Raw genomic sequence first — 26,636 nt, forward strand, 5'->3', positions numbered from 1 at the left:
GTCTCGTTCTATACTCTCCCATTTTGATCTCTAAGTCTCACATTTATTTCACATTTTTTATTTCTTTTATAAAATTATTTTAATGTTTTTCAATTTCTTGAAAAATGGAACCTCGACGTATTAATAAACGTTTAATTATATCTTTTAAATTTTAAAATTTTCTAATTTAATTTAATTTTTATATTTTACAATTAAATAAGTTAAATTTTAAGTAAAAACAAATATTTTATATAATTTAAGTTTATTTTTATTTTTCCATTTTATTTCATTATTAAAAATATAACATTAGTAACACTATTGAAAGTAATTAATAAAACTTGTATTAAAATATAATATTAATAATAGCATTTTTAAAATGTAATTTTCATATTTGAAAGAGAGCAATAGCTGTTTTTTTAGATGTTTTACATATATTTTATAATTTTCATACCTTATATATTGTTATCATATGAAATAAAAAATCATATTGAAATCATTTAAAAATAATTTTAATGTTTTCATTTTAAATTATATTTTAAAAAATAATTTAAAGTTATATATTAAAATAAATTTTTTAAATCAAGATTTTACTTTGCATGTGGGTTTAATTTATTCATTTTTATCATTTTAAAAAATAAATCACTAGAGAATATAAAAACAAAAAAACAAAAAAAAAACAAAAAATAAGTATGGTGAATTATAGATGATACAACATAGTCACACACTATAATTCATTTTATACAATTTCCATATCTTTCGGGTATTTTTAGTATTACAATAAAATCATATCATTCACTTCAATTATAAATATTTGTTAACTTTTGAACTGAATTTTACACTTTTGTTGATATTAGGTTCGTTATTTGCTTTAACTATCCCTAAAACATAATTGTCACTTATTAATAATTTTTCTTTACATATGATTATGTTTTTTGAATTTTTTCATAAAAAAATATATTTTTTAATTAAGAAAAACTTTTAATATATCAAATTTACTAACAAATCTAATTTTCTTTCTTAAAAAAATAATAATTTGAAACTCAAATATTCACCTAATTAATACAAAAAATTTATGAATAAAATTTGTTCTATAATGACTTTTTTTTTATTACTTAAAATTATATTTTTCAATTTATTTTATTAGAAGAATAAACTTTAAATCAAGTAAAACTTAATACATTAAATTTGTTAACAAGTATATTGATTTTAAAAATAATTTAGAACTCAATGAACAAACAAATTATGGTTATAAATTCACAAAATAAATTTGTTTCAGGGTGACTTTATTGTTTCTCTTCTCTATATAACTTCATATTTATAAAAATAAATTATTAGATAAATGAATTTTAAATTGAGAGTTAATGTGTTTGATTTATTAATGATTTTAATCATTTTCAAAAATAATTTGAAACTCAATTAATAAAAAAAAAGTAATAGACAAAAACTGATTGAAAATAATTCATGACTTTTCTCTTCTATATACAACCATATATTTCTTAATTTTCTTAGTACACAAATGAATTCTAAAGAAGGTGAAATCAAATCAAACAAGACCTTCTAGGCATGACTCCCGCATTGCAATCCTTCATTTTATGGCTCCACCTATAGCCACGCTTTGTTATGACTTATTTTATATAGTCACCTCAACTTCTACCTATAGTCATAGTGAGCACCCATGACCATGGACCTCCTTTAATATAGTGTGCTTATGGTTTATTGTTGTAATTTTTTTAGTATTGATTTTATTTAAGTTTGATGATTAAAAAGTTCTAATTCTAAGCACACAAAAGGACCTTGTATGCACGTAGGTCCAACATACATGTACAACCATTCAAAGAAGGAAGATACAAGAGCATTCATCAAAATATATCATAATTTATTTGAAGTTATTATAATATTTGAAGAGAGTGGGGTGACTAACTCTTCAAAAAGTGCTAGACTATTATAATTGAATATTAAATTTTTTTACCATGCCCATATGTCATACCAGCACATTATTAATATAATATAATAAAAAAAAAAATCTATGGGTTCGATTTTTGATAAGTTGTCGATATCTTCAACCCATATCAACCCTAATATTTTTCTTTAACCCCCTAATCCTAACACGTTCAAACCTTGCTTACTTAAACCTTAAGTTGGGCACAAGTTAAACGAGTTGGTCTATCGAAATTACAACCCTAATTATAATAAAAATAGAAAGGAATGAGTATTTCACTTTTATTATGAAATGATCACTTTCACTTTAATATTTGTTTAAGATGAAATACAAATGAGAAAAAAATATGTATATTTGTTTTAATATTTATTTAAAATAAAAAATTAATTATATAAGATAATCAAGCACTCTCACATAAATAATTAATTAATCCTTTTTTCTCTAAATGTTGAAGTAATCTGTCATTTACAACCAATTACAAGTTTACATTTAGCTAATTAAAATGAAAGGTTGGGAAGAGTTATTTATGTTCTTCATAAAGAATAATTTTTTAGAAATTAAAATTTTCTTATTTTCATTATAATGTACGGTAGTGTTAAAAATAAAATAAAATAAATAGCATATAATCCACTCTGTTAGTTTTTTCAATATTTTTAGGTCTTTTTCAACAACAAAATTGAAAATTTCTTTTTGTTATCAATCAAAGTAAAAAGAAATTTGTTAAAAATTATTTTTCTCTTTGTTTTCAGTGTTTTAAATATATAAAAATAATAATTTTTATTCTCTTAATTTCCCACTTTCTCAATAATTAAAAATATTAGAATCAGCCTAGAAAGTACAACCTTTGAAACAAGTAATGTAATTAATTATATGAGTGATTTATTTTGCACACATTTTATGGATGTTTAATTTAATTGAACATCATCTTTGTAAGTATTTAGTCTTATCAAGTATACCAAATATAGCTTGGGTTTATAGAGGATATATAGAATGCACAAACCATGAGATTTCTTGACTTATTAAGTTGTCATGAATAGGCTTTAAGTTATATCATGAATTTCAACAATTTAGTGAAAGTTGTAATGCATCACAACTTATCAGTGTACATGTTTTGTACATTAAACAATACTTTAATGTCATGTCTTAATTCAATAACATAAAGATAAATCCAAATCCAAATCACACAAAGAGGAATATGAAATTCTAAAGTGATTTGATCAACTATTGTTACATTCACGAATGAGAAAGAATTGTGTTACTATAATATATATCACGTAGATATTTTAGATAATATAATAAAGTGATTCTCTTTGATCTACAAATGTTGACATAATTGGTTAAACCATATTAAAACTTTATATGCTTATTTATATGATTTTGCTTTATCTTTATATTATTACACTAAAATATGACATTCCATTTATTTTTTATCTTTAGGTTATTGCACTAAAACATGACATGTTTCTTGTACAACATGTGGTATCATAGTTTTTAGTGGCACAATACCTTGCTTGTCCTTTCACCAATGCCAAGTGTTGTACCATGTGTGCCATTGAGCTCATGGATTGTATAGAGGCCCGATGTGTGTCAAGCCCCACTTAGCACACATCCTTGTTGCAATATGACCCATGTTTGCCAAGCATCCTTCTTAGCCTATAACCCATATTTGTTATATTGTTGGCCTCCATTTATTAACATTGTTGATTCCTTCCATCTAAGACATGCTTGACCTATCTCGTGTGCCACAATCATAACCCATGGGTTATATCGTATTCATGGCATTACACTCATGCATGTGTGCTAGCAAGGTTCATCATTATACTTTGGCCTTGTCTAAGACCTCATGTTGCGCCCTTTAAATTGCATGGTTATTATCATCTAAGTTCTATCACCACCTTTAAAGAAAATGTGAAGTCAAAGTTCATTAAATCTTTGGTGAATATCCAAGAAATGGGATGAATTGATTGTTCATCTACTTCTACAAATTTTGATAATTTTAATATAAATAATAATTAACTACTCAATAAGAAAATTAAAATAGAGAAGGGAATATAAACACAAACTGGATTTTTATAATGGTTTAACAATTGTATATGTACATTCCTTCTTGTTTCATCTAAGTTTAAGGTTTCCTCTACTAATTCAAGGCTTTCTTCAATTGAAACTTTCAAGTCTTCGTACAATTGAATTCAAAATTCTAATAGTCCTTTACACTCACTCAAGTGATCTCTCACACTTGAAACAAACTTCGCAATATTGAAAAATTAAAATTATAACTAGTCCATTTTCATGCAATCTCAACCTAGTGCACATCAACCTCACGTTTATAAAGTCCTAAAAATAATGCTTATACTTGCATAGATTCTTTTGGTGCATGGTCTTCTAATTTTGGATTAATTTTATCTTTCAAAAATCAAAAGCTTTATCAAATTAATAACCTGCTTGGACAACACTTAAACACACAATTACATGTTTATCATTTGTTTGTTATTATCAAAATTCATGATAGAAAACCTTAGGAGAGTCACTCTTCCTAAAAAAAAAAAATTAAGCCTTCTCAAATTCTAATGCAACAAGACATCATAGGTGCTTCCACAAACATAATGGATTTTGTTTGGTCATAAACAATTTTTAAAAATATTACATCATTTAAAAACTCTCTCAATGCATCAATTTTGAAGAAAAAATCACAACTCCATGAAATCTCATACTTTAATTTTGCCTAATCTCTCCCAAATGGTATCTTATGTGGGCATGTTGCCATGATTACTAAGCCAATGCTCAAACACTCATAGCACTCCGCATGCATTGACATGCTATCAAGTCTATCAAGACCCCTGGCTTTTCTTCTTGTCTAAGTTATGACATGTCTCTCTCCCTGCATGCCATACGTTATCGCAGACACATATCCATCCATATTTAAGCTCATTTGGAAGGAAAGGTAAACAGGACAAAAAAAAAAAGATGCGATTCAATAGTGTAAAATCCTATTTCATTGGTACCAACCTTTCACGGGACATATTGGTCACATAATCCAAACTTAACCAGAATACAAAGTTTAACAAACCATGGTGCTACATCATTTCCATTCCATGTAGCAACAGTAAACTCGTATTTTCCCACCCCGCATCTTATGAACTTCGCAACCCACTGAAATTATACTGGGATAGGTAAAAAAGAATTGCTCCACCCATTCCCAAAGGTTCCATTCCATGGCCCAAACATATCCTAAATTCACTCTAAATTATCCAAAATTTATCAATTAGGTTTTCAACAGAAATGTATAAAGTTTGAGTTAACTTGATATTTCTTGCAAGTAGAAGTAGACGACTAAAAGAATTTCCACTAAAAAGAAAATGTTTCTCCTACCGAAAGGCTATTCCAAACTATATAGAAAGGAAGTATGCATTCAAAACAAATGGGCATTTATAATGGAACATGAATAAGATCCACACCTTGAGATTTTCTAGTGTTCCCCCCGCATAGTATAACTTACCAATCTAAACTTCCCATGTGGTGAAGAATAGGGTATGGGGAGTCATCAAGGCAATTTAGGGAAGCTTTTTAAGTCGAACAAGTAGCCCAAATATTAGGTGAGCTAGGTGGAACCATTCATGGTAAATGAAACCCACAGGAAAGGAACAAACTACAGGATCGAGCCAGCCAAAATTATTTTACACCGAATTTTTAATTGTTTTGTGAATTTTGTTTTGTTTAATAGAAGACTAATCATTTCTCTCTCAATTTTAGAACACAGAAGGAAAAGCAAATCTCCACCTGCAGTAAGTTCTTTATGTTAAGCACGTGAATATACAGACAAAAAAAAGGACTATAAAGGAGTCCTCGTACCTGTTATCACCGTGATAACCAAGTTGCGCGCATGACAAATTGTATACAAGAGCAGATTTGTTGGTTTCCATCAGCAAACATGATATTAGATAATGATTATGAACTCCTTCCATGTCACAAACATATACCAAAGGGAATAAATAAGTAAGCATGACCAGATAATTAGTCATTCAAACTATGTAAGCATTTCATTATCAGTATAGGTCAAGTTCGAGAATATACATTAAGCAAAATAGGGATTTTTTTTTTCTTTTCAGAAAACAAATATTTCAACTTCACCGACATCATATTTCAGGATATACACATGAGCCCAACACAAGCATTGGATTATGAGTAGGCACATTTAAGAATATACAAGCACCTCAGTCATCTGTAAAGAATTGTCCTGAATGGTTATCCATAACAGCAAATTGCATGTTCTCTGATGGTTTCCAGTGCCGCTTTCGTTGATTTATAAACCAATTGTTAATTTGCTTCTGGTCCAGACCCGTTGTTTCAGCAAGTGCAATTTTATCAGCTTCCTGGATTATTATATAAGAAAAAGCGGTATGGTCAAAGACTCAGAAAATAGTATGCATTCCCACCCTATAAAGGAAATGAAAACACAAAGTGCAGACTTACAAGCACAATAGCAACATATAGGTAAACCAAAAGTACAAGATCCATCACAGCAGCAAAGCAAAAATACTGCCCAAAATTATTTGGATGACCATTAGGATGTCAAATGGAAATGTACTTGTTCCATTCTGTTGTCCAGGAGAATTAAACCAGCTCAATCAGTTTTCTGAAGTATTTGCAAGAAGTCTAATATGTAATGAGCAGTTTCATTCTCAGGACTTGAAGTAATAACTTCTTCTGTGATAACCTAGTTCGACCTGGTCCATAGGCTATTATATTGTCCCCACTTTAAGTGCTGGCAACAAGTGGCAGTCAGTGAGCTATCCACACAGTTACCGCCTAGAAAAAGGAAGAAATGAAATCAAGCAAATTTTACTATAAATTTCCTTCCATTTTAGCTGACTAACCTCTGGAAATAATTTCTAAAACGTGGATGGGTTGGGTTTGTGGCTCAACAGAGAAAAAAAAAAAAAAAAAAAATCATTTCCATGGCATCATTACCACTCTCATTCGGGACACCATTACGACTCCAACCCCTTTAAACCTATATATAAGATGACATTTCTTCCTCTTTTAAAGATGGGTCATGGTTCAATTGTGAAAATGAGCCAAACCAAATACAGCACTCAAAAGATTCATTGTCATCGGTAAACACTCCGGAAGAACAAAGAGTTCAAGAACAACATTTAAGGTGGTACAGCATAGTTAAGGCGGAGACTGACTGGAATATTTACCGTTGGGTATGGCCATTTATAATGAAGGTTCCACCACTCAAGTAGTGTTTGCCTTGCTTCTTTTGGCAGCTTTCCTTTTTTCTTCTTTTTTGAAAACTCCAGCTTGAGGGAACTTATTCGACCACCAAACCTCCGTAAGAGCCTCTCCTTAAGTTCTTGGTCTTCACCCCTTGGTTGAGCCTCTTGTACCTCCTCTCCTCCACTAAAATCCTCATCAGATGACACAACAGCTTCATCTGGCCAGATCATTGCACAAGTAAACATAATGAAAACAACTTAATAACCTGGAGAAACTGCAGAAAAAGCTTAAACTTTAAAAAAATGGCAATACCCTCATCCACCCAACACAGAGCTACACCTATGACCCAATTTGAATGATGTCTCAAGATAAACAATTAAACTCGCCAAAATTCCATAGACTAGCAGGGAATCATCTTTGAGCTTTAAGAAGGGATTTAAAGACCAGTTTAATTTTCTAGAAGGCAATCATGCACGCTGCACTTGGACATCATATTCTCAAAGCAAATTAATTTCAAGTGGCTTTTCATCTCTAGTTTCATGAGTAATGCTTATGTTTCTCATATAGTTTAAAATTGACTATAGTTTTTTCATAAACACATGTATTAAAAGAGGACACGTCAAGATTATATCAACAAATTATATCACTGGTATTTATGTGCTACCATTTATCAAATATGATATATTATTTTAGAATACAAACTAGCATAAACGAATCAATGAAAATAGTAACTGAATTAATTCAGTTTTAGCTTTCCTGTTTCCATTTGAAGTTTACCTAAGTAGATCCAAAATGGGTTATGAACAAGTTTCCATTAAACAAAAAAAAGTATTGCAGCTACTTTTGTCATTGAAAAGAAGCAAGCACCCACTCAAACCCACCATATCCCTCAAATCACATTCAAAGAAGTCGCTTGCATCAATCATCTACATGACATTTTCTGATACAGTAGAGACAGGTAAGGTTTTGATTTATTTAGTGTCCTTAGCTCTTATACCAATCATTCACATAACTTCTAATGGATGGACGAGTCTTTGTGAAGCTGTGTAGTATGTGGCTATTGTACTAAATGTAGATTTATGGTAAAGCATCAAAAGTAAAGCTTATGATAATAGCTGCCACTACCCTATACAGCCAGCATCTCGATCTTCCATGTTAATGATGTGTGAATCATTCTATTGCATGTTAAGGATGCATGAATCCTTCCATCAGTGTTTCCAGCCAGTCCAACGGTTAATAATGGATGGGAACTTGGGCAGTGGAAAGGACATTAAAATAATTGGCACACGTGAGAAAGTAATCAGTCACAAATTCGATTAGGGTGCCTAAATTCTGATGATGTAAACTTCGTATTGGGATTAAAAAATTAAGCCAAAAGAGAGCCTATTTGAAGAGGAAATCGAAAAGGTTGATTACTTTAATATTCAATTAATCCATCTTCAATTTACCATGAATAGCACTGAAGAAATCACAGCAAATAACCTTCAGCAAAATAACATGGAGGGTTATACCTAAACTTGCATAAATGATAATATCTGAAAGAAAATAATAATAATAATTATTATAATAATAAGCAAAGAAAAATAAAAAAATAAAAAAGCTTAGCATGCGTGGTTTGACTCACAGAACACAAAACCAAACATGGAGGACGAAGATGGAAGGCCACATAGCTCTCTGACCGCCAAACCAGTTGCAAAGATTAAAATTATAATTATTTAAAAAGAAAGAAAAGGAGGAGATATTGCTCCGTCGTTTCTGAGTCAGTGTCTACATTATTGACGAGACGGTACGGCCATCAAATCAAAGTGGCAGAAAGCCCAGACTAGCACTGTGACAAACTCGGCAATCTAGGTAACACGACCACTGTGGCACTGGCCACTCTTCAACCCAGCCCATACTCCCAGTGGCATTAGGTGTGATCAGAGCAGATGAATCGGTTTGACACGAGTGCAAGCCTTTAAATTATATTACATCTTTTTCCATTAAAATTTAGGAAACTGCCATGATACCATCCACATGATCTGGATTCTGGACCTCTGAATTGCATCATAAAATCTGAACTATTATTAAATGAGAATAATTATTATAATATTAAATATGTCTACAGACCCATCAAAATAATTTACCATTTATTAAAATATAAAACTAAGGACTAACCATAAAATGTATGGACTTAGAACCTAGATAAAATCAAAAGGTAATAAAACCATTTCCAAATATAAAATAATATACCTTTCTAAAAACACGTCAATTTTCTTTGGATTGATGACGACCTTTTTCCATAAGATATTGACAAAAAAAAAAAAAAATTATCATACTGTCACCAAACCCCAAAATTTATTCCAGAGGCACCTTGCATGGGTGGAATAAAATCTTGGAACTTTAGCTGACAAGCTCCTAGAAATGCTAGCTAGTAGTAACTTTATGGTAAGTAGGTACACATAGAACGAATTGCACTACTCCAAAATTAATGATAATAGCGCTCATTTTTTTTTCTTGTTTCGGAAAGAATTATAAAAAGGCACATTCGATTATTGTAAGTTGCTAAAAAAAAGTCAAAATTAATTAAAGTTTTATTTATTTTAAACTATTTACTTTTATTGAAAAATGTAAATAAAATAAATTTTTAAAAAATACGTGTAAAAATAACTTACTAATTTTACATCTATTTTTATTCAAATATTTCAAGACCCAAAAGAGAAAAAGAATAGAATTAAAATAATACAGAAATTATAGGCCACCACGTATTATCATTATAGAGATGGAACGTTCTGTAAATTTTCAAAAATGTCAGTCACTATAAAAATAATTTTAAAAAGAAAATTTACACTTTCCCCTCACAAATTTGATTCTCTACGCTCTACGCTGCCTAAGGATTACAGAGAAAAGAACAAAACAATTAGAAAAAGACTCTACGCCCAAGCTGCCGAAAATGAATATAGGGAAAGAAACAAGTGGGGGTTAGAGGGACCCACAGAAAACTCCAGTTCGCAACTAGAAAGTAAACACGTTCACATACATCATCCGGCACAAAGACCCAGAAGTGAACAAATGTCCATGGAAATGACAAGCACTACGCAGCGGCAGAAGCTGGGGTGGGTGGGAGAGAGATGGTGTTGATGAGGCCCCTAAAGCTGATTCACAGCGGGAGTCCATGTGAAATCCGAACACCCGCTCTAAGCGGAGTGGGCCTCGTAAAGTTGGCCTACACTACCCCCATAACGCCCTTTTCCTTGACGTTCCATACAACCTCCTCTCACTCTCCACCCCACATCTAATAACCCGGTGGCCCCATAACGCGCTTTGGAAGGGTTTCACAAGACGGAGACCAGTTCTTTTCTCCCTCCCTCTCCCATCACATGCTTCAGTGTATCTATAGTCCAGGCTTCTTCTCTGAAACTTTTCTTGGGAAACCATCACAACGCCCATTCCAATCTTGTTGTGTTGTATCACTCGGGAGAATAAAGACCCTAAAAGCATTTACGAGACTCTTGGACAAGCTTCTTTTCTTTCACTCAATGGTCCTCTAAATGCAAGCCTATTATAACTGGAGAAAGCATCTCTAAAGGCAAGCAATGACATGGCGCTTCGAAATGCTCGTGAAAATTCATCTAGCATTATTCATTCTCATTTCTCTTATCAACTGATTCTTGTCAAGCAAATCTGGCCTAAGGACTCGATAATTATTCTTGCCTGTAATTTAAACTCAGCAATAGACTCTTTATGCAGCAAAGAGAAAATGCACAGGGCAAGAGCTTTTCCCGTTGTGGCCTTAAAAAAACTTGAAATGCAATGCAACTAAAGAAGCATCATGTTTGATATGGAAAACAATGAAAATAAATTGACGCAGCTCCGAACCAACCCAGTCAATTATTCCCAAAAAAATAAATTGGGAAAAATTGAAGACCAAAGGAATGAGTAAGAAGCAAAGAGATCCAGTTATTGAACTGCCAGCCCTCAGACCAACTAGGATGAGCAAACCTTGCTTGTCACCATTCCAGAAGGAACGGATGAACATAGGACCTAACATTTAATGGTACATTTTTGTAATTTAATGTAATGCCAAATCCTGGATCCTTGTTATTCATTTCGAATTCAATAATGTTCCTGTCGACAGCTGCAGACTTTTAATTGACTATAGCAGCAGAAATGCTAGGACTAAATAATACGAGATCCACACAATCAGTCCTTGAAAATGATAAGTTTCAGGGATTCTCTTCTTTTTCCTAAAATCATTGCAGCAATTCCCCAAGATCTGAGGACTTAACAAGATCACAGTAACTTTGAACCCTATGTTAAAAAATTATCATGCTTCAAAAGTTGAAGGGCAAAAGCAATAGACTAACAATTAACAATCCTGAGGAGAACAGTTTTGTTAAAGCACTTGTCGAAGAATGCATCTGATGGAGAGTTAAACAAACATAGAAGATGGCTGCACAACAGACCAGAAAGAGAAGCAAAGACCAGCAGCCTGGCAGATCACCACCTTATTCAATGGAAGCATGTGAATATATGCCAACAAAATGTCCTATGTGGACATCTGCATTGGTGGCACGTCTAAAGAAATATTAGATCTGCTAAAGAGACTGGGATAAGAAAGAGCCAGTGAGGCATCCGAGAAGACAAAGAGAACACGAGGCCAACTAACAATTGTAGTAATAACATTACTGGAAAAACTAATCCGTAGTTTGAAACAAAAACAATAATAGTTGCCAACCATAACCAACCTCATTACAGTGATATACAAGACTACATCCTTTTTTAAATCAATTCTTTATGCAAAAAGTGCATTAAGTTATTTCGTTCAGTACCTTTTGAACATCTAAGGCTGTTTTACACATGCCAATTGCATGACATCCACTCCTTGTAAATGGAAACAACAACAGCTTTTCTCTGATATAGATTCTTAAAATTGCACCAACTTCACGCCAAGCTAAGATTTGTAGTTTAAACCAATAAAGAAATTACTAAATCAACAGTATCAATGACAAAGGCTGATTGTAGGCTAAGTGTACTTTGTTTACTTGTTTATTGTTTCAACCATTATTTAATGATAGAGACGGTAACACAGATTAAAAGGAGATTCAAGAATTCAACAAAAATAAAAAGAAGAATTAGATGTCAAAGAAGCAAAAGTGCGGAAGCACATCATCAAGCCCCAAAACATCAGTCCTTTTAGAAAGTTGCAGAGATCAATGTTATCACGTGAGTAGTGAGATTCCTATTTCAATCTATTATCATTGATGATGAGGATGATTAAGGGTAATAATGAACTAAACTTGGCTTTGGTTCAATAAATATGCATGATTTTTTAAAATTATCCAATACAACCTTCAAGAAGATATCTCTATGGGAGCAAATATTACTTTTACCTATTAGACAATTCCCAATGCCCATTTAAATTCTCCCACATACTCTATGCACAACTTATGCATGCTCTATTGGAACTTGAAATTCTATAAAGTTACCAGACCAGATCATTACAGGCCATTACCATCACCATTTAAAGAATAAGCAGGCCCTTTTATTTTACAACAGACAACTTAAAAATAGATGCAATACAGCATGAAGACTACATCCATGTTTTGATTTTCAAAGCTTCTAACTGTTTTTCACCCATAGAAAGAGCACAATCCAATTAATTAAAAAGGATAACATACATGAAATGTAAACTAGAAAATGCACATACAATTAGGTTAGAATTTTTTATGTATTATTCTAGCTTTTAGGATAACTTTAAAATGATAGAATTTTGTGAATACAACGCACACACACATATGCATGCTATTTAACTAGCCCAACAACTCTTAACATGGGAAATATCTCCACCACAACAATCAAGAAAAAGAATCTCACACTATTAATTAAATTAAATAACTTTAAATCAGCACTTGGAAAGGATTTCCTATGGAGCAAACAAAGACAACCTCCCCCTTTTCCCCAACACATGCCAAGGAAATGGAAAGCAATTTTAACTCCCATGTGAAATCAAATACATAAATTTTTTTTTTCATCCTGCCCTACCTAGAGACCTTGCAAATCTTTCTCCATCATGGAACTTTCTATTACAGAAGTATACAAATTTTCCTTATATTAGAATTTCATATATTCTCTTCACCTTAGAATCTCATATCCTATGACTTCAAATAAAAACCACAAAAGCAAGGTAATATCATTTATGGATAAGCCAACACTCTATCCCCACTTTTTAAGAAAACTAGAAAGGTGGTAACTCTTATTTTGAGGAAAGATGATACTGTGTAAGGTCATACAATATCATATCAAATAAGAAGAATAAAGAAACAAATGGAACACCAATGATCTTATTTCCCCTAAAACTATATTAAAGGCATTTTTCTAGACAGGAGTTTTCATGTATAATAATGGTTCCATTCAAATTCAATAAATTGATCAAATAGAGAAAGTAAAAAAAAAAAAGGGGTCTCTCAAAAAAAATTTGTAGCATGCAAAAATGAAACAATGAGGGTGTTTACAGTTTCTTTGGTTTGGTTCCTCCCACACTCATAGTTATGTTTAGCCTAAAGTTCAATTACTTGTGCTATGTGTCCATCAGCAGGAAAAATAGGGACACCTGTTTGGAGTCTTTAGCACTACTTTTACATTTTATCAAAACTTAAATTTCAAACCAGTCTTGTCATAAAAAGGTATGCTAGTTACAGTGACATGGATTAAAACAAAATATAAAATTATAATCTGACAATATCATAAATGAGAAAATCCATTGCTAATCTAAAATTAGAAGAGGAAAAGGACTGGAAGAGAGGCAATTAAGTCAGATTTACAGTTCTGGCTAATTGCAAACCAACACCTATGCCTCAAAAGTTTTAACTCGTTTTAAAAGAAACCATTCATCTTCAATGTATTTAAACTATCAAACTACTATTCAGTATGTCATCAATGAAATCTGAAACGTCAAAATCAGAATCTCTAATACTTTCTAGCTTCATTTTCTCTGACACGGAAAAAAATAAAAAGAAAAGGGAATTGAAGAGAAAACGAACACAACAAACGATATGAACTGGGAATTGCAAGTAAACCTAGCCCCATATACCACTGAACTGAAAAGGCACAGCCCCAATACTGTTATAAGGTCCATTGCTGCAGTGCCATTTAACTTTATTATTTGTTTATTATTTTATTTATTTGATCAAAATTTTCCCTTAATAAATGATATAACCACAAACAAATAAAACTCACAGATTATTCTTCTTTTTTTTTCAAACCAGAAGCAGTGAAGTGAGACAACCTTCATTAAGCTAAGACATGGGTCTCTTTCATTTCTAGGGTTTTTTGTTGTTGGTTTCTTTTTTATTATTGCCATATCCAAAAACAGGAGTATTCTCTGAGCATTATTGGTGTTCTCAATAGGTGGGTTCATTGTACAAACAGCAAGAGGATAGACATTAGGACTAGGACTGGGACTAGGAGGAGTAGGAGGGCAATGGCCAGCCCTCCATGGTGTTCATTATGCTAGCTTGAGCCGGCAACTCACGCTATCGTGTTTCATGAACAGCCCATCTGTCTAAGCGATTACAGTGAAAAGATTTATGGTGATTTTCACATGAGTTGCTTATACAGCTCAAAAATCAATAATATGTGTGTGAAAACATAAATAAAAAATAAAATAAAATCCCACGATTAAAGCATCCGACGGAAGAAAAACTTACCGGGAAGGCTTCGTATGGATGCATCGTTGCAGAGATTGCCCAGCTGCATTTCAATCTTGTTCAAGAAGGTCGTAGCTTCATCAAAAGGCCTTGCGAGATCTGATTTATACTTCTCCAACATATCACAGTATGTTTCCTAGCGGGAACGAGAGAAAAAGAGAGGAAAATTAGAAATTGAAGACAAACGGTTAGAGAGAGGGTGAGAGAGAAAGAGACCATGAACTCGTCGAGCTCAGGATCGGCTCCTAAGCACGTTGAAACAGCGTCTCTCTTACAAACGTCGTTTTCTCGCCGGATTTCGTCTAACAGACACGCAATTTCCGGAGGCGCCCCTACCTGAAAAGGCATCCAATAAAACCGAAAGCTTAAAAAGCGAAGTACAAATGAACACAAAAGCGACTAGAATTTTCCTCCGAGAAATTACAGGAAAGTTAGATCAGTAAATACAAAGGACTTTCGCGGCACGTTGCCAGGGAAATATAGCGAAATTGACAGGAAAATAATGACAATTTTGAAAGGTTTTCAAAGCAAACGAAAAACGCAATTCATTATACACTTTTCTTTTCCAAGAAAACAGAAAAAGGCTTAGATCTCCAAAGTTAAAACGAAAGTCAAAAACAATAAATCCGCCATAGAAGCCATAAACGCAACGTACGACGGCCAAATCGGAGTTATTTGGATAATGTAAAGCTCATTAACTTGAAATCGGATGACTAAGAGAAAAGCGCCATCACTGTACATAATTCAATGCTCTAAACAAACTTGGTTTCTCTATAGGCGACTGGAACCACAACCAAAACTTCGAAAACTTGAATTCGAGTTTGAAAAACTAAAAACACTTGAAACAACTCATGAAGACGCCCCATCTTAAGCCTCATCCTCGGATTCATCACCATGAAAAAGAAGTTTCACCTTCTGACAATCGATGTAAGCTTCGAGCAATCTCGGGTAGCAAGGATGGGAAGCGATTTTGGCTTTGATCACAGAAGACACATCTTCTTCTCGTTGAATTTCGGGCGTGATCGAAGCAGTCTCTGATATAGCAGAAGCCACCGAAATTAGCTCGTTCGATCCAAACACGGGAATCCGATAGTCACGAAAGGCGGCTGCGGAGGAGAAGAAGCTCTGGTAATCCGCCGGCAGTATCAGATTCTCCGGCGACATCAGCACCTTGTCGGAGTAGTCGGACGTCGAATTGAGACCGTACACTTCCTCCATGATTCTCTTCTAGAAGAACGATGAGAATTGCAGAAGATTAAAAGGCCAATATCACATGAACTGTGGAGTAGTAGAGAACCTTTGTATTATAGTTGTTTATATTTATAATTTTATATACATATATATTTCTTTAAAATAAATTTAATTCCCACCCCCATAAAAAAATAAAATAAAATATAACATAAAGTTAACTGGAAGCTCGCATTTGCTGTAATGCAGAAATGAAGTGCGAGTGTGATTTTCACACGCGGGTGCCGAGAGGCAGAGCTCTGAGAGCCCCTCAAAGCTAATCCGGTAATCCCTTTTCCTATTTCTTTATATAATAGTTTTTATACACATCACTTCCCCCGTAATTCTTTTATTTTTTATTTTTTATTTTTTATTTTTGTAAATTATTAAATAAAATAAAATCCCCTTCAAATGTCTACGCAAAGTCATCGCACAAGCATTACTTTCTATGGCAAAAATGCGCTGTCTCCACTCTTTTATAATATTAAAATGTAAAGAGCATGAGGGCATGTTTGGATGTTTTGGGAATATCGAATGACTTGAATTGTTTTTACCTTCAAGCTTCATCACATACCATCCACAAATTCTCAATATTCTTTCCAATCTACTCACAAAGTTTAGCCAAAAATGAAACAATTGAGAGATGAATAGAGGAATCAGCAATAAAATGATAACGCTGCACCATACAATTGACTTGAAACATGAACCTAAAAAGAAATGTCATTCGCAATAAAGTCAAATGTAGGTGATGGATGATTAAGGTTGAAAGGGCATGCAAAGCATAAAAGGGGGCATTCAAAAATTTCATCTGAAGTCCAATGTCCGAATGTGCCCTAATCATAACCCTCCCTGTCAATTAGCAGCATCTTTGTTGTGTTTCACGGGTATGGCTTGTCCTATTTTTTGCCAGCAGATGCGTTCCATGCCATCTCCATCTTCTGTGCCTTTGCTTATATTTAAATTTCATTTTTATAGGATTTTTAATTTAAAATATTTTAAATTTTACGCAAACATAACCCTTAAATATAATCATTTTAAAACTATGAAAATGGAAAAATCATTGAAGAATAATAGACAAATAAAGATTCATATGTTATAACTAAATATTAAAAAACAATAAAATGGAAAAAGAGAATAATAATAATAAAAAACATACGCAAATGAGATAATATAAGAAAGTTGGTTTATCAAACATGTGCAAACCAATATGAACTAATACACGAGAATTTAGAAAGTATTGACCACGTCTTATACAACTCTAAACTAGGAACCTTTCAAAGTTTGAAATTTTGAATTACAACTCAAATAGTAACATCAACAATTCAATATAATGATTGATCGTTGAACTAAAAATTGGGAATATTTTAAATGTTTCACATTGGGACAATATTCCGCGCGAGACTTTAGACTTTAAAGGTAGAGTCCGAAGTCATAAATGCAACATAGAACAAATTTTCAATAAAAAAAATTCAGAAAAAGACTTTTAACTACTTCGTTTGTAGGATCAAGGAAAAATAAACTAACGCCTCCATAAGAAATTCTATTCTCACTTCATAGATGAACAATTTCTTCGATTTCTTAACCAACCATATAAGGCAAAGGATTGGATCGGATGATTTTTTAACTTCTAATAGAATTTGATTCTTAAAATTTGGACGTAAAAGTTGTGAATATGTGTAGTTGATGAAGTTTTTTGTTTTCAACTAAGTTTTAAAAAGACTACAAAATCTAGGATTGGCAATTCACTCATATTTTGCATAATGAAACATTACTCCCTGCTACCCCACCCTCCATATTTTTCAAACTTCCATCTATTCAATCCACCACTGATGATAAGAATCAAAGATATTCCGAATATTATATCACTAGGATTGCTATTGGAATTGAATTTTTTATATCATACATCATACATACCATCATATGCATGTACAAATATTATATTCCTTCGATGTATAAAATTTTGATAATTTAAGCAACAAAAACCTAACCATGTATCTAAGAAAAAAAAAGGAACAAAAAAAATAAATTATATTATAATCCTGTATAAGAATTCATCTGATAATGATTTTAGGAAACACTTTAATTTTTCTAACTATTCAAAAAATTTATCATTCAAGTGTTAAAAAAATTAAATATATTAGGAACATCGTTTAAAATTAATGTCAAACACGTTCTCAATATTTTATATTCTATTATACCACAACAACTTAAATCATCTTATTTGAAATATAACTGAAATTTATCACTTAATATTGATTCCCATTATTTTTCCTAATCATAAATAGCTCATTTTCAATGGAAGATCGTCATATTAACATGTCAATGTGTTTTAATGACTAATTTTTAGGAAAAACCGAATTGTATAAACAAAAACGAAATAAAACGTAGAAAATCATATAAATACAAAATTAAAATAAAGTGGTGGGCAAGCCCAAAGAGAGGTGAGGAAGAAAGGTGACCAAAATAAAGGTTGCCAACAGAGGAATTTCTTAAGTTAATAATACATTAGAAGATTCCAAGGATGAATAAGGTTTGTGAATTACCATGCCATCTACTGTGGCCCACAGGAATCTGGTTGTTCCATACACCCGATTCATTCATTAATATTCATCTCCCACTCCACAATTATTCTATATACTTCATAAAAGATTTTTTTTTTTTTTTTTTTTTTTAATTTCTCACTTTTTGCTTTCCTTGACAAGGAGAACCCCAAGGTTTCTTCCTCACGCTTCATCTTACAATTTTGTAAGTCATGTCATGAAAAAGTGATAAAGAATTTAAGTAATTAACTAAAGTTAATTAGATATCTTTATATATCTTGCTTTCTAAATATATGTGATAACGACTTAAAGTTATAATAATTTAATTTAAATTGAATAAAATTTATATTTTATACACACATGCAAAAAGCTAAAAAAGAACAGATTCATCCTCTCATCTAATTTTTATACACATTTAGGGTGATTTTATTTAAACCCTATTTGCATTTGGTCCTTACTAATTTTCTATGCTTTTTCAAAAAAATTTCAAACCAATTTCTCTTTTTTTTCCTCTCTTCTATATAAAAGTTAAATTATTTTAAAATAAGAAATTTTAATTATATTTTTATAATAAATTAAATATGAAAAATTATCTTTCTTAATACTTTTTTTTAAAATATTATTATTTAATGAGCTTATTATTTATCAATAAAAATAATAAATGTGTTCAAAGAATAATACATACACCCCTAAAATATTCTAAAAAAAATTAATTATTAATTATAAAAGATAAAAAGAATTCCAAAAATTTCATAATTCAAAGAAATAGTTGAATGGTTACCAAAAATGTTGGAATTGGATAAAATTGAATTGTAAAATGTAACTCAATATTATATTATATATTTTTATTTTATTTTTACATATTTCACCGGTTAATCTTTTCTTGGACCTTGAGGTATGTTTGGTTTTGGAATTTTTTTTTTTTTAGAAAAAAAGAGAATAAGGAGAAGGAAAAAAAAAAATATATATATATATATATATATATTTAAGATTAATAAATTATTTTATTTGTTACTTTAAATTTATTTAATATATTTTTTATTTTTATATAAATATTAAATAATTTAAAAATATATAAATTTATAATTAATATAAATTATATTTGATTTTGTTTTATATTTTTTTATGTTAAAATTAAATGTAAAAAAAATTATTTTTTTTAACACTTCTTTTCCTTTTTGTTATGGGATAAATATAGCCCAAAAGTTACTATATGTATTTTTTTTTCCTTCTATAATATAATTTATCAAACATCTTCTTATCTCTTATTTTTAGAAATACAAAATTCATATTCATTATTTATAAAAATAAAATATTTAAATTTTTATATTTTAAAAATGAAAAAAAAAACACACAACACACAATTATCCCTGGGCCTAAAATATTTTATTTAATCCACGACCAATTTTGATAAAAGATTAATTTTAATAAAAATAAAGCATAAATTCTGACTAGCTTTAATTTATATTATTTACTGTATTTCTATTTCAGAAAATAATGATGCCACATTTTCCCTTAACAGACTATTTGCAAAAATGCTAATATAAAAGTTAGTATTATTTAAATAAAAATAATAATTTTTAAATTCGATTAAGAATTTTATTATTTAATTTCTTTTTAAGAATAATTTTTAAGGGGATAAGGTAAAATCTATATATTTTTTAATAAGAACGGGTATTTTTATATAAAAATTTTAATTTTAAATAAAAAATATATTCAAAGTTCAAACTTAGATTGGTCTAGGCAGGTGATGGCTAAGAATGGAGCAAGTATGCTTTTCAAAATTTAGGGCCCCCATGTACAAATAAAAACAAAAGGAAGTCAAGTATTCACGGGTTTCGACTCTTTAGGCTTTCCATCTTTCTCTCTCTCTCGGTGGAAGCAAGCAAAGCAAGCTAAGCTTAGGGGTCATTACAGTTTTGATGACTGATTGATTGATTTGATGACTTTGATGGGATCAGTGAAAACTGCAAAAGGAAGCCTCATGCCAGTCACCCAAACCCCCTCCGTCCCCCACTCCCGCTCCCCCCATTGCTCTCGAAGTTCACAAAAGCACGTATTTTGAGGCTCTAATCCTATGCATTCTTTACAGGCGGTTTGTGCATGCCCAAACACGCCTTAAGCCAAGCAAAACAAGCAGTCTTAAACACAGGGAAAGGAAAAGGGGGGTGGTACCTGGAGAGTGGAGAGTGGAGAGTGGAGAGTGACAGTTTTTGGTAGAAAGTTGAGATATGAAAGGCAGATCAGCGGCTGGATCCATGCCTTGATACTGGATGAGCAGAGCGAGTAGAGGCTGAGCCGCTGCTGTACTCTTCCATCGCTACTCATCAGCCATCAACCCCCCAATCCCATACTTCTTTTCTTTTGTATTTGGAAGTGTTAAAAGAGCTGGAAGCGAGCCAGTGAGATGTGAGAGAAGGGAGAATTCCGTTTACTTCTCCAGGGACTCCATCCTTTTATATACACATTGTTTGGCAACGCTGCCTCCCCTCCATGGCCCATGGCTCCATCCATGGCTCGCTTCGTCAACATCTTATATTATTATTCCATCTATCTTGTCATATTCGCTCCAGCCCATTGCTTTAATCACATAAAGTAAGAGGAAAACCAGGGGGAAAAGAAAAGTTTAAATTCTTAAAAGACGTCTTAATCAATCATACAAGTAACATGTTAATAAATGTAAAATAAAAAAATAACTAATAACTGCCCGTCTAACGAATAGTTTGATTTAGGACGAAGACCAACAGATCCGACCTCCCCCACCCCAGGGCCGAAGGCGCATTCACCATAATTAAAGAAAAAACATATGCGAGATGGTGCTCCACGTAAAACCCTCACAATTCGACCATGGGAGTCAAAAGCCGCAGAAAGATGAAAAGAAATATAATAAACAAAATCCGACACGTGTTGTAGGCAACGCCCGCTAAGTAAAAAAGAAATGAATTAGGAGGGCGTGATTAGTCCAAACTAAGGCTACTTAGTACCAAATTGTCGGAACAAAGTGGATAGGCAGCGCAACATAACCTTAATATGGGGCATTTGAGAAAGGGAATGTCTTCTTTGTTCAATAATTGAAAGTCAAACACACGTGGTGGGGAGGCTTACGTTCAAAGTGACCATTCCCACTGTCTAAGATAGAAAGATAGAAAGAGAGAAAGATACCCCCTCCCCTTCTCTCTCTCTCTCCCTATAAATAAAGCCTTGTTTGTTTGACAAAGTTATTTTAACTAATTCAACATCTTATCAAGATAAAAAGTCACACCATCCCGACAAATGTTTTCTCTATTGCACAAATTCACTCCTTAGGTGGCCGTTGGCCTCCTAGTCCACGTAAAAAATATGATCATAGAATAGATTTCACTTTTGTTTTTCTTCCACATGGAGCAGGTTTGACCATACTTATTTGCCTGTTTTTCGAGAAAGTATGGTTAACTCTCTCTTTCGCATTTTTTTTGCTTTTGGGATTGTCTAGTAAAGCACAGCATTAAGCAAAATTTTAATCTCGTATCATCTTCCTTTGTTGTTGTTTTGTCTCTTCTTTTTATCGTAAATTTTGAATCAAATCCGATGTGATTAGACAGTTTCCATGGTTTGTGTCAAAAACTTCAAATAATCAAAACCATGGTTTTCACGAGTGTACAAGGAAACCAAGGGTCTGTTTGGAGAAATATTACCCAGGTGGTAGGTGCTACACAGCATATATAATTTTTGTTTTGTCCAAACATCACTTGTCATAGAAAAGGTGATGGTAAAAGAAAATGGAAAGAGAATAATTAGGGTATTCATGTGTCACGTAGCTTTAGGTAGGCAAGGGGTCAAAGTTCATGAAATTGCATGAAAAACAAGGGCAGAGGAGTGGAGTTTGTGGCCAGGCTGCGGTGCATTGATATGGCTTCACTGTGCAATTGGAAGTCCCACAAAAGTATGAAAGAGACTGTTTGTGGTCAAAAGAAGAGGATTCTCTTGGCCCATTTTGGGAGAAAAAAATAATAATTTGTCATGCCATTCTGGGAGACAGAAATGGAAGTTGCATCAACTTGGAGGGTTGTTGATTATAAGTGATATCTTAATTAATAACAACATTCCCATTATCTTTTTGACCTAACACCCCAATTTTTTTTTAAATACTTCCTCATAGAGAAAAGCATATCATATAACATACTCAGGGGTATTGTGATTTGCGCTGTCTCATTAAGATAAGTCAAATTAAGATACTACCGACTTATGTACTATACCCATGTAGTGTTATTGGATAAGACCGCCCCCGGTCCACGTCTCGAACTTCTTAATCGGTCGATTTGGTCCTCCAACAGTGCAGTTTGGCCCAACTCCTGAGGCCTAGAGTTTCAGGCTTATTGGGCCAAATGACATGCCTAATGAAATCAGCGGGGAGGTTGAATCTGGAAACAGTGTTGGGCCTGGAGAATCTGGCCTTTACAACAATTCGAGCCTTTAAAAGTTGTCACCATTGAAATAAAGACATATCTTTTGGATACGATTCTCCTTTATTCAAGTCATTTCAATCTTCCCACAGTTTTTCTTTGTCCCCAACCACTATTTCTGAGTCATTTTTTAATTGTTGTTAAAAAAAAATCAAATACTTTCTCTTAGGATTATTTAACACAACATTTCGTGTGCTAATTTTGATTAAAAAATAAATAGATTTGTCTTCATGGCTCCCTTCAACATTCGAGTATTGTAATTTAAAAAAAAAAAAAATTATGCCAAAAAAGTTGCAAGAAATTGTGATCGTTCTTTATGGGTTTAGGAGGGTGAGAGGTTATTGTCTTGGTAGGTCTTTTCAATGGCTGGACCCGATGGCAGACCCACATGTTGCATCATTATATTTTAGAAATATCTCGTAAGATTCACTCATCATTTTCATGAGGTTTTGTCCATGTTATTCAACAATCAATTATCATTTTCTCACCTGTCATAATTCAGGCATGGATGGAGGTTGCATTCGTCCACCTCTATGAAGATACAGCACGTTTCAAGTCGCAGAGCAAATCTTACTCGTCCTTAGAATGAAACGTCCTTGCAGGTTAAGCCTGAGAAAATAATGGTTGGGATGAGTCAAAGTTTGTCATCATGTTATCAAAGAGGCAATTAATTGTAAGAGATTTTCCTATGACCGTATAGAAAGGTGGGGTGGGGATAATGATGATTACAATCATGACAACTACAAAGGTAATTATCCAAAAAATTGAATCCAACTTAAACTAAACTCAGTTGCTTCAAAACTATGGTCATCAACCAATAACCCAAAAGTATCATGGCCACTGGAGTCATATCCTGGAGACTAACTTCAATTTCTCGACATGGACCTGCACCTTTTCCTCTATCTTAAAGTGGCTTTGTCTTTCATAATAATAGCTATATAGATTATCCTTCAAACAACATCCTCCATCTGCCTTCTCACTATAATATAAGGATTTTTGCGCTATGTTGGCATCAACAAGTATATGGGCAAAGTCATGAGATTCTCTGGAAGAAAGATTATAGTGATAGTTATTTGTTTGTTAGCATTAAAGAAAAGGCAGGAAAAAAGAATGAGTGGATAGTCTAACTGTAATTGGGTGCATATCTGAGGGGGAGATCACTGCCTTTTGCATAAAATCCATTCAGGGTTTTGAAGGTAACATGATCAGCAGCAAATAAAGGAAGCATGCAAAAGGAGAAATGACAGTCTCTTTGTAAGCTGATGACATGGATAGCCACACCCACATAGGTGATGACACGCCTAGTTTGCTTGTCGATAATGGGAAGAGTGTGGAAAGCCCCCCCGAATGAACCCCACACAAGACTATTTAAAAAAGAAAAGACTGAAAGTGACTGTAATTAGCTTTGTTGGATCTGCAGTTATCGCTACGACTGTGAGTCCCTATTATGACTTGGTTCAATATATGATCAACCCACCGACATGGCAGTAGGCCACTTTGGTTTGAACAAAAAGGTGGGCTTCTTAGTTGGTTTGGTATTGACAATCCCTTAGTGGGTCAGAAAAAGCAAGGCCAGGGGGGATTTGGCCTTCCAGAAAAAAAATGTGGTTTTCTGATTAGTGGGAAATTAGGAGGATTTGAAGCAGGAAAAAAAAAGTTGAAGATGAGAATGAGTTAGTGGATCCACTGACTGATGCAACACCAAAAAAAAAAAAGACTCCAATAATCAAAAGTAATGCGCCAACAAAAAGTTGTCTTCTAGGTCCCAATATTTTATGCATAGGCTGAAATAATACCCCTCTGTTGCCTGTAAAATTTCCACTCAGATTCCCTCCCCATGGAAAACTGATATGAAAAAGATTATGATTGAGGAGTAGTTTACTGCTTTAGCCTCTTTCACTGAAACCATTTTTCAATCTTGTACAACTACATGAGGCCTTCACGCGCCCTATATGTCAGCTAGTTTTACCCTAAGCTCCAGGAATGCAGCATAAATGTGAGATTCCAGCCTACCACCACACCTGCAGGCTATTGGGCTACCAGGTATGCACGTGTCCGTCAAAAAATGTGGTGTAAGATGGGCAAGGATGAGATAGTCATTCTGTAGTAACGCGTGCAAATTAATATACCATGGCAACTTGGAAAGGAAAAAGAAAAAAAAAGGGTGAGAGGCTGTTATGGATAATGGAGTAATGATGAATCAGTTCTGGTACCGATCACCACTTCTTCAATCATCAGCTATTTAAAGGGTTGGGACAGAGACTAAATTCTCTACCAGCTTTGTCAAGAGCCCATTGGATGTCCTATAAACTATCCAGCCTATCAGTTCGTTGAATCTGATAGGCATGGATACTCCCGATATGGAATCCATCCATAACTTGTACTCTTGAAAAAGTATGGGATCTGGGGGTGAGGGATTCTAAAGCCCTCCCCCCATAATTCAACAGTTTGCTTGTGCGGGATCAGCCACCATCCACTCAGGTATCAGCTACTAGCCGCAGCGCATGATCTCTCTATCTCTCTATCTGAGGTTTTGGCTGACGCCAAGCAAACCGGCAAGTCACAGAAAGGCATGGACTCAGTTAGGGCTCGTTATGGTTTTAATTTATTTTCCTTTTGCTTTTCTTTTTAAATGTAATGTTGTAGTCGTTGCATGAGAGTATAATAAAAGTTTGGTGTTGGTTGCATGAGTATTTGGCTGGCAGGCAGGCTTGTGACCGCGAGGCTCCTAAGTAATTGACTGCTGATGATGAGTTTCTGTAATCCCATTACAAAATGAGAAGATCAATCTCTCTCTCTCTCTCTCTCTCTCTCTCTTCTCTGAGATGTGAGCAGTGAACACCCATATGTCATCCATGACGAAATTGTAGATGGTGGGGTTTCTGTCATCCTTAAGTCATATATAAATTAAATATAAAGGAAAAAAGTCCTTAACCTCGTTTAACGAGTGAGTGATTTAGAGATAGAGAAGATCTGAAACCTTGATACCCGGTGAAATGGAGCTCTTCCATTTTGTTAATTAACCATACCATTGTAAGCAGGGAGTAAAGAACCATTTTAAAGGGAAGAGTCACTGAAGAAATTCAGTCATCACCAGTAGTGGCTGGCTGTCTTCTCTGGTGGACAGCCTCATTGCAGATGCTGTGGAACACAAAACAGCTCTTTTCCATTTTGCATCCTCTCCTCCTACGCTAGTTCAAAAGGAACCTAGCTACATTATTATATCTGTTCAGGCAATCCACATTCCATGCTTTTACCTTGTGATAAGTTGCATTCTATGCTTTTATTTTGTGATGAGAGGAGACTCTGTCTTCCTCAGACTTCCATCCATATCCTCTCCACAGTTGGTTTTCAAACATAATTAATGTTAAAACTGTAATCTAAACACCATGAACCCATGGTCTCCAACTTCGCTATCCTTCATGATTTTTTGCGAGTATTCCATGGATTGTTTTCGCATGGGCAACTCCACCTATTCCAGTATAACATAATTTAAAATGAATGAGAAATCTTGGCCGCGGACATTGTTTTGAGAAAAACCAAAGATTATGCTTCATCAGGTCATCATACACTGGGTAGGACAAAATTAAAAATGGCAATA

The 26,636-nt window shown here is 33.2% G+C and overlaps 1 protein-coding gene across 1 annotated transcript; it reads right to left on the bottom strand.

Annotated features, from left to right (window-relative positions):
• Window positions 1–5,929: 5,929 nt before the first annotated feature.
• Window positions 5,930–16,327, bottom strand: LOC100246480 (homeobox protein knotted-1-like 6). Its single transcript, XM_002263277.4, has 5 exons — window positions 15,739–16,327; window positions 15,043–15,162; window positions 14,827–14,962; window positions 7,120–7,355; window positions 5,930–6,288 (listed from the first exon to the last, which is right to left on the bottom strand). Exons 1-5 carry the CDS (start codon window positions 16,042–16,044, stop codon window positions 6,130–6,132), a joined length of 957 nt encoding a protein of 318 aa, XP_002263313.1. The 5' UTR covers window positions 16,045–16,327; the 3' UTR covers window positions 5,930–6,129.
• Window positions 16,328–26,636: the final 10,309 nt, after the last annotated feature.

Source organism: Vitis vinifera, chromosome 1 (genome assembly GCF_030704535.1).
Source record: "Vitis vinifera cultivar Pinot Noir 40024 chromosome 1, ASM3070453v1".
Lineage (NCBI taxonomy): Eukaryota > Viridiplantae > Streptophyta > Magnoliopsida > Vitales > Vitaceae > Vitis > Vitis vinifera.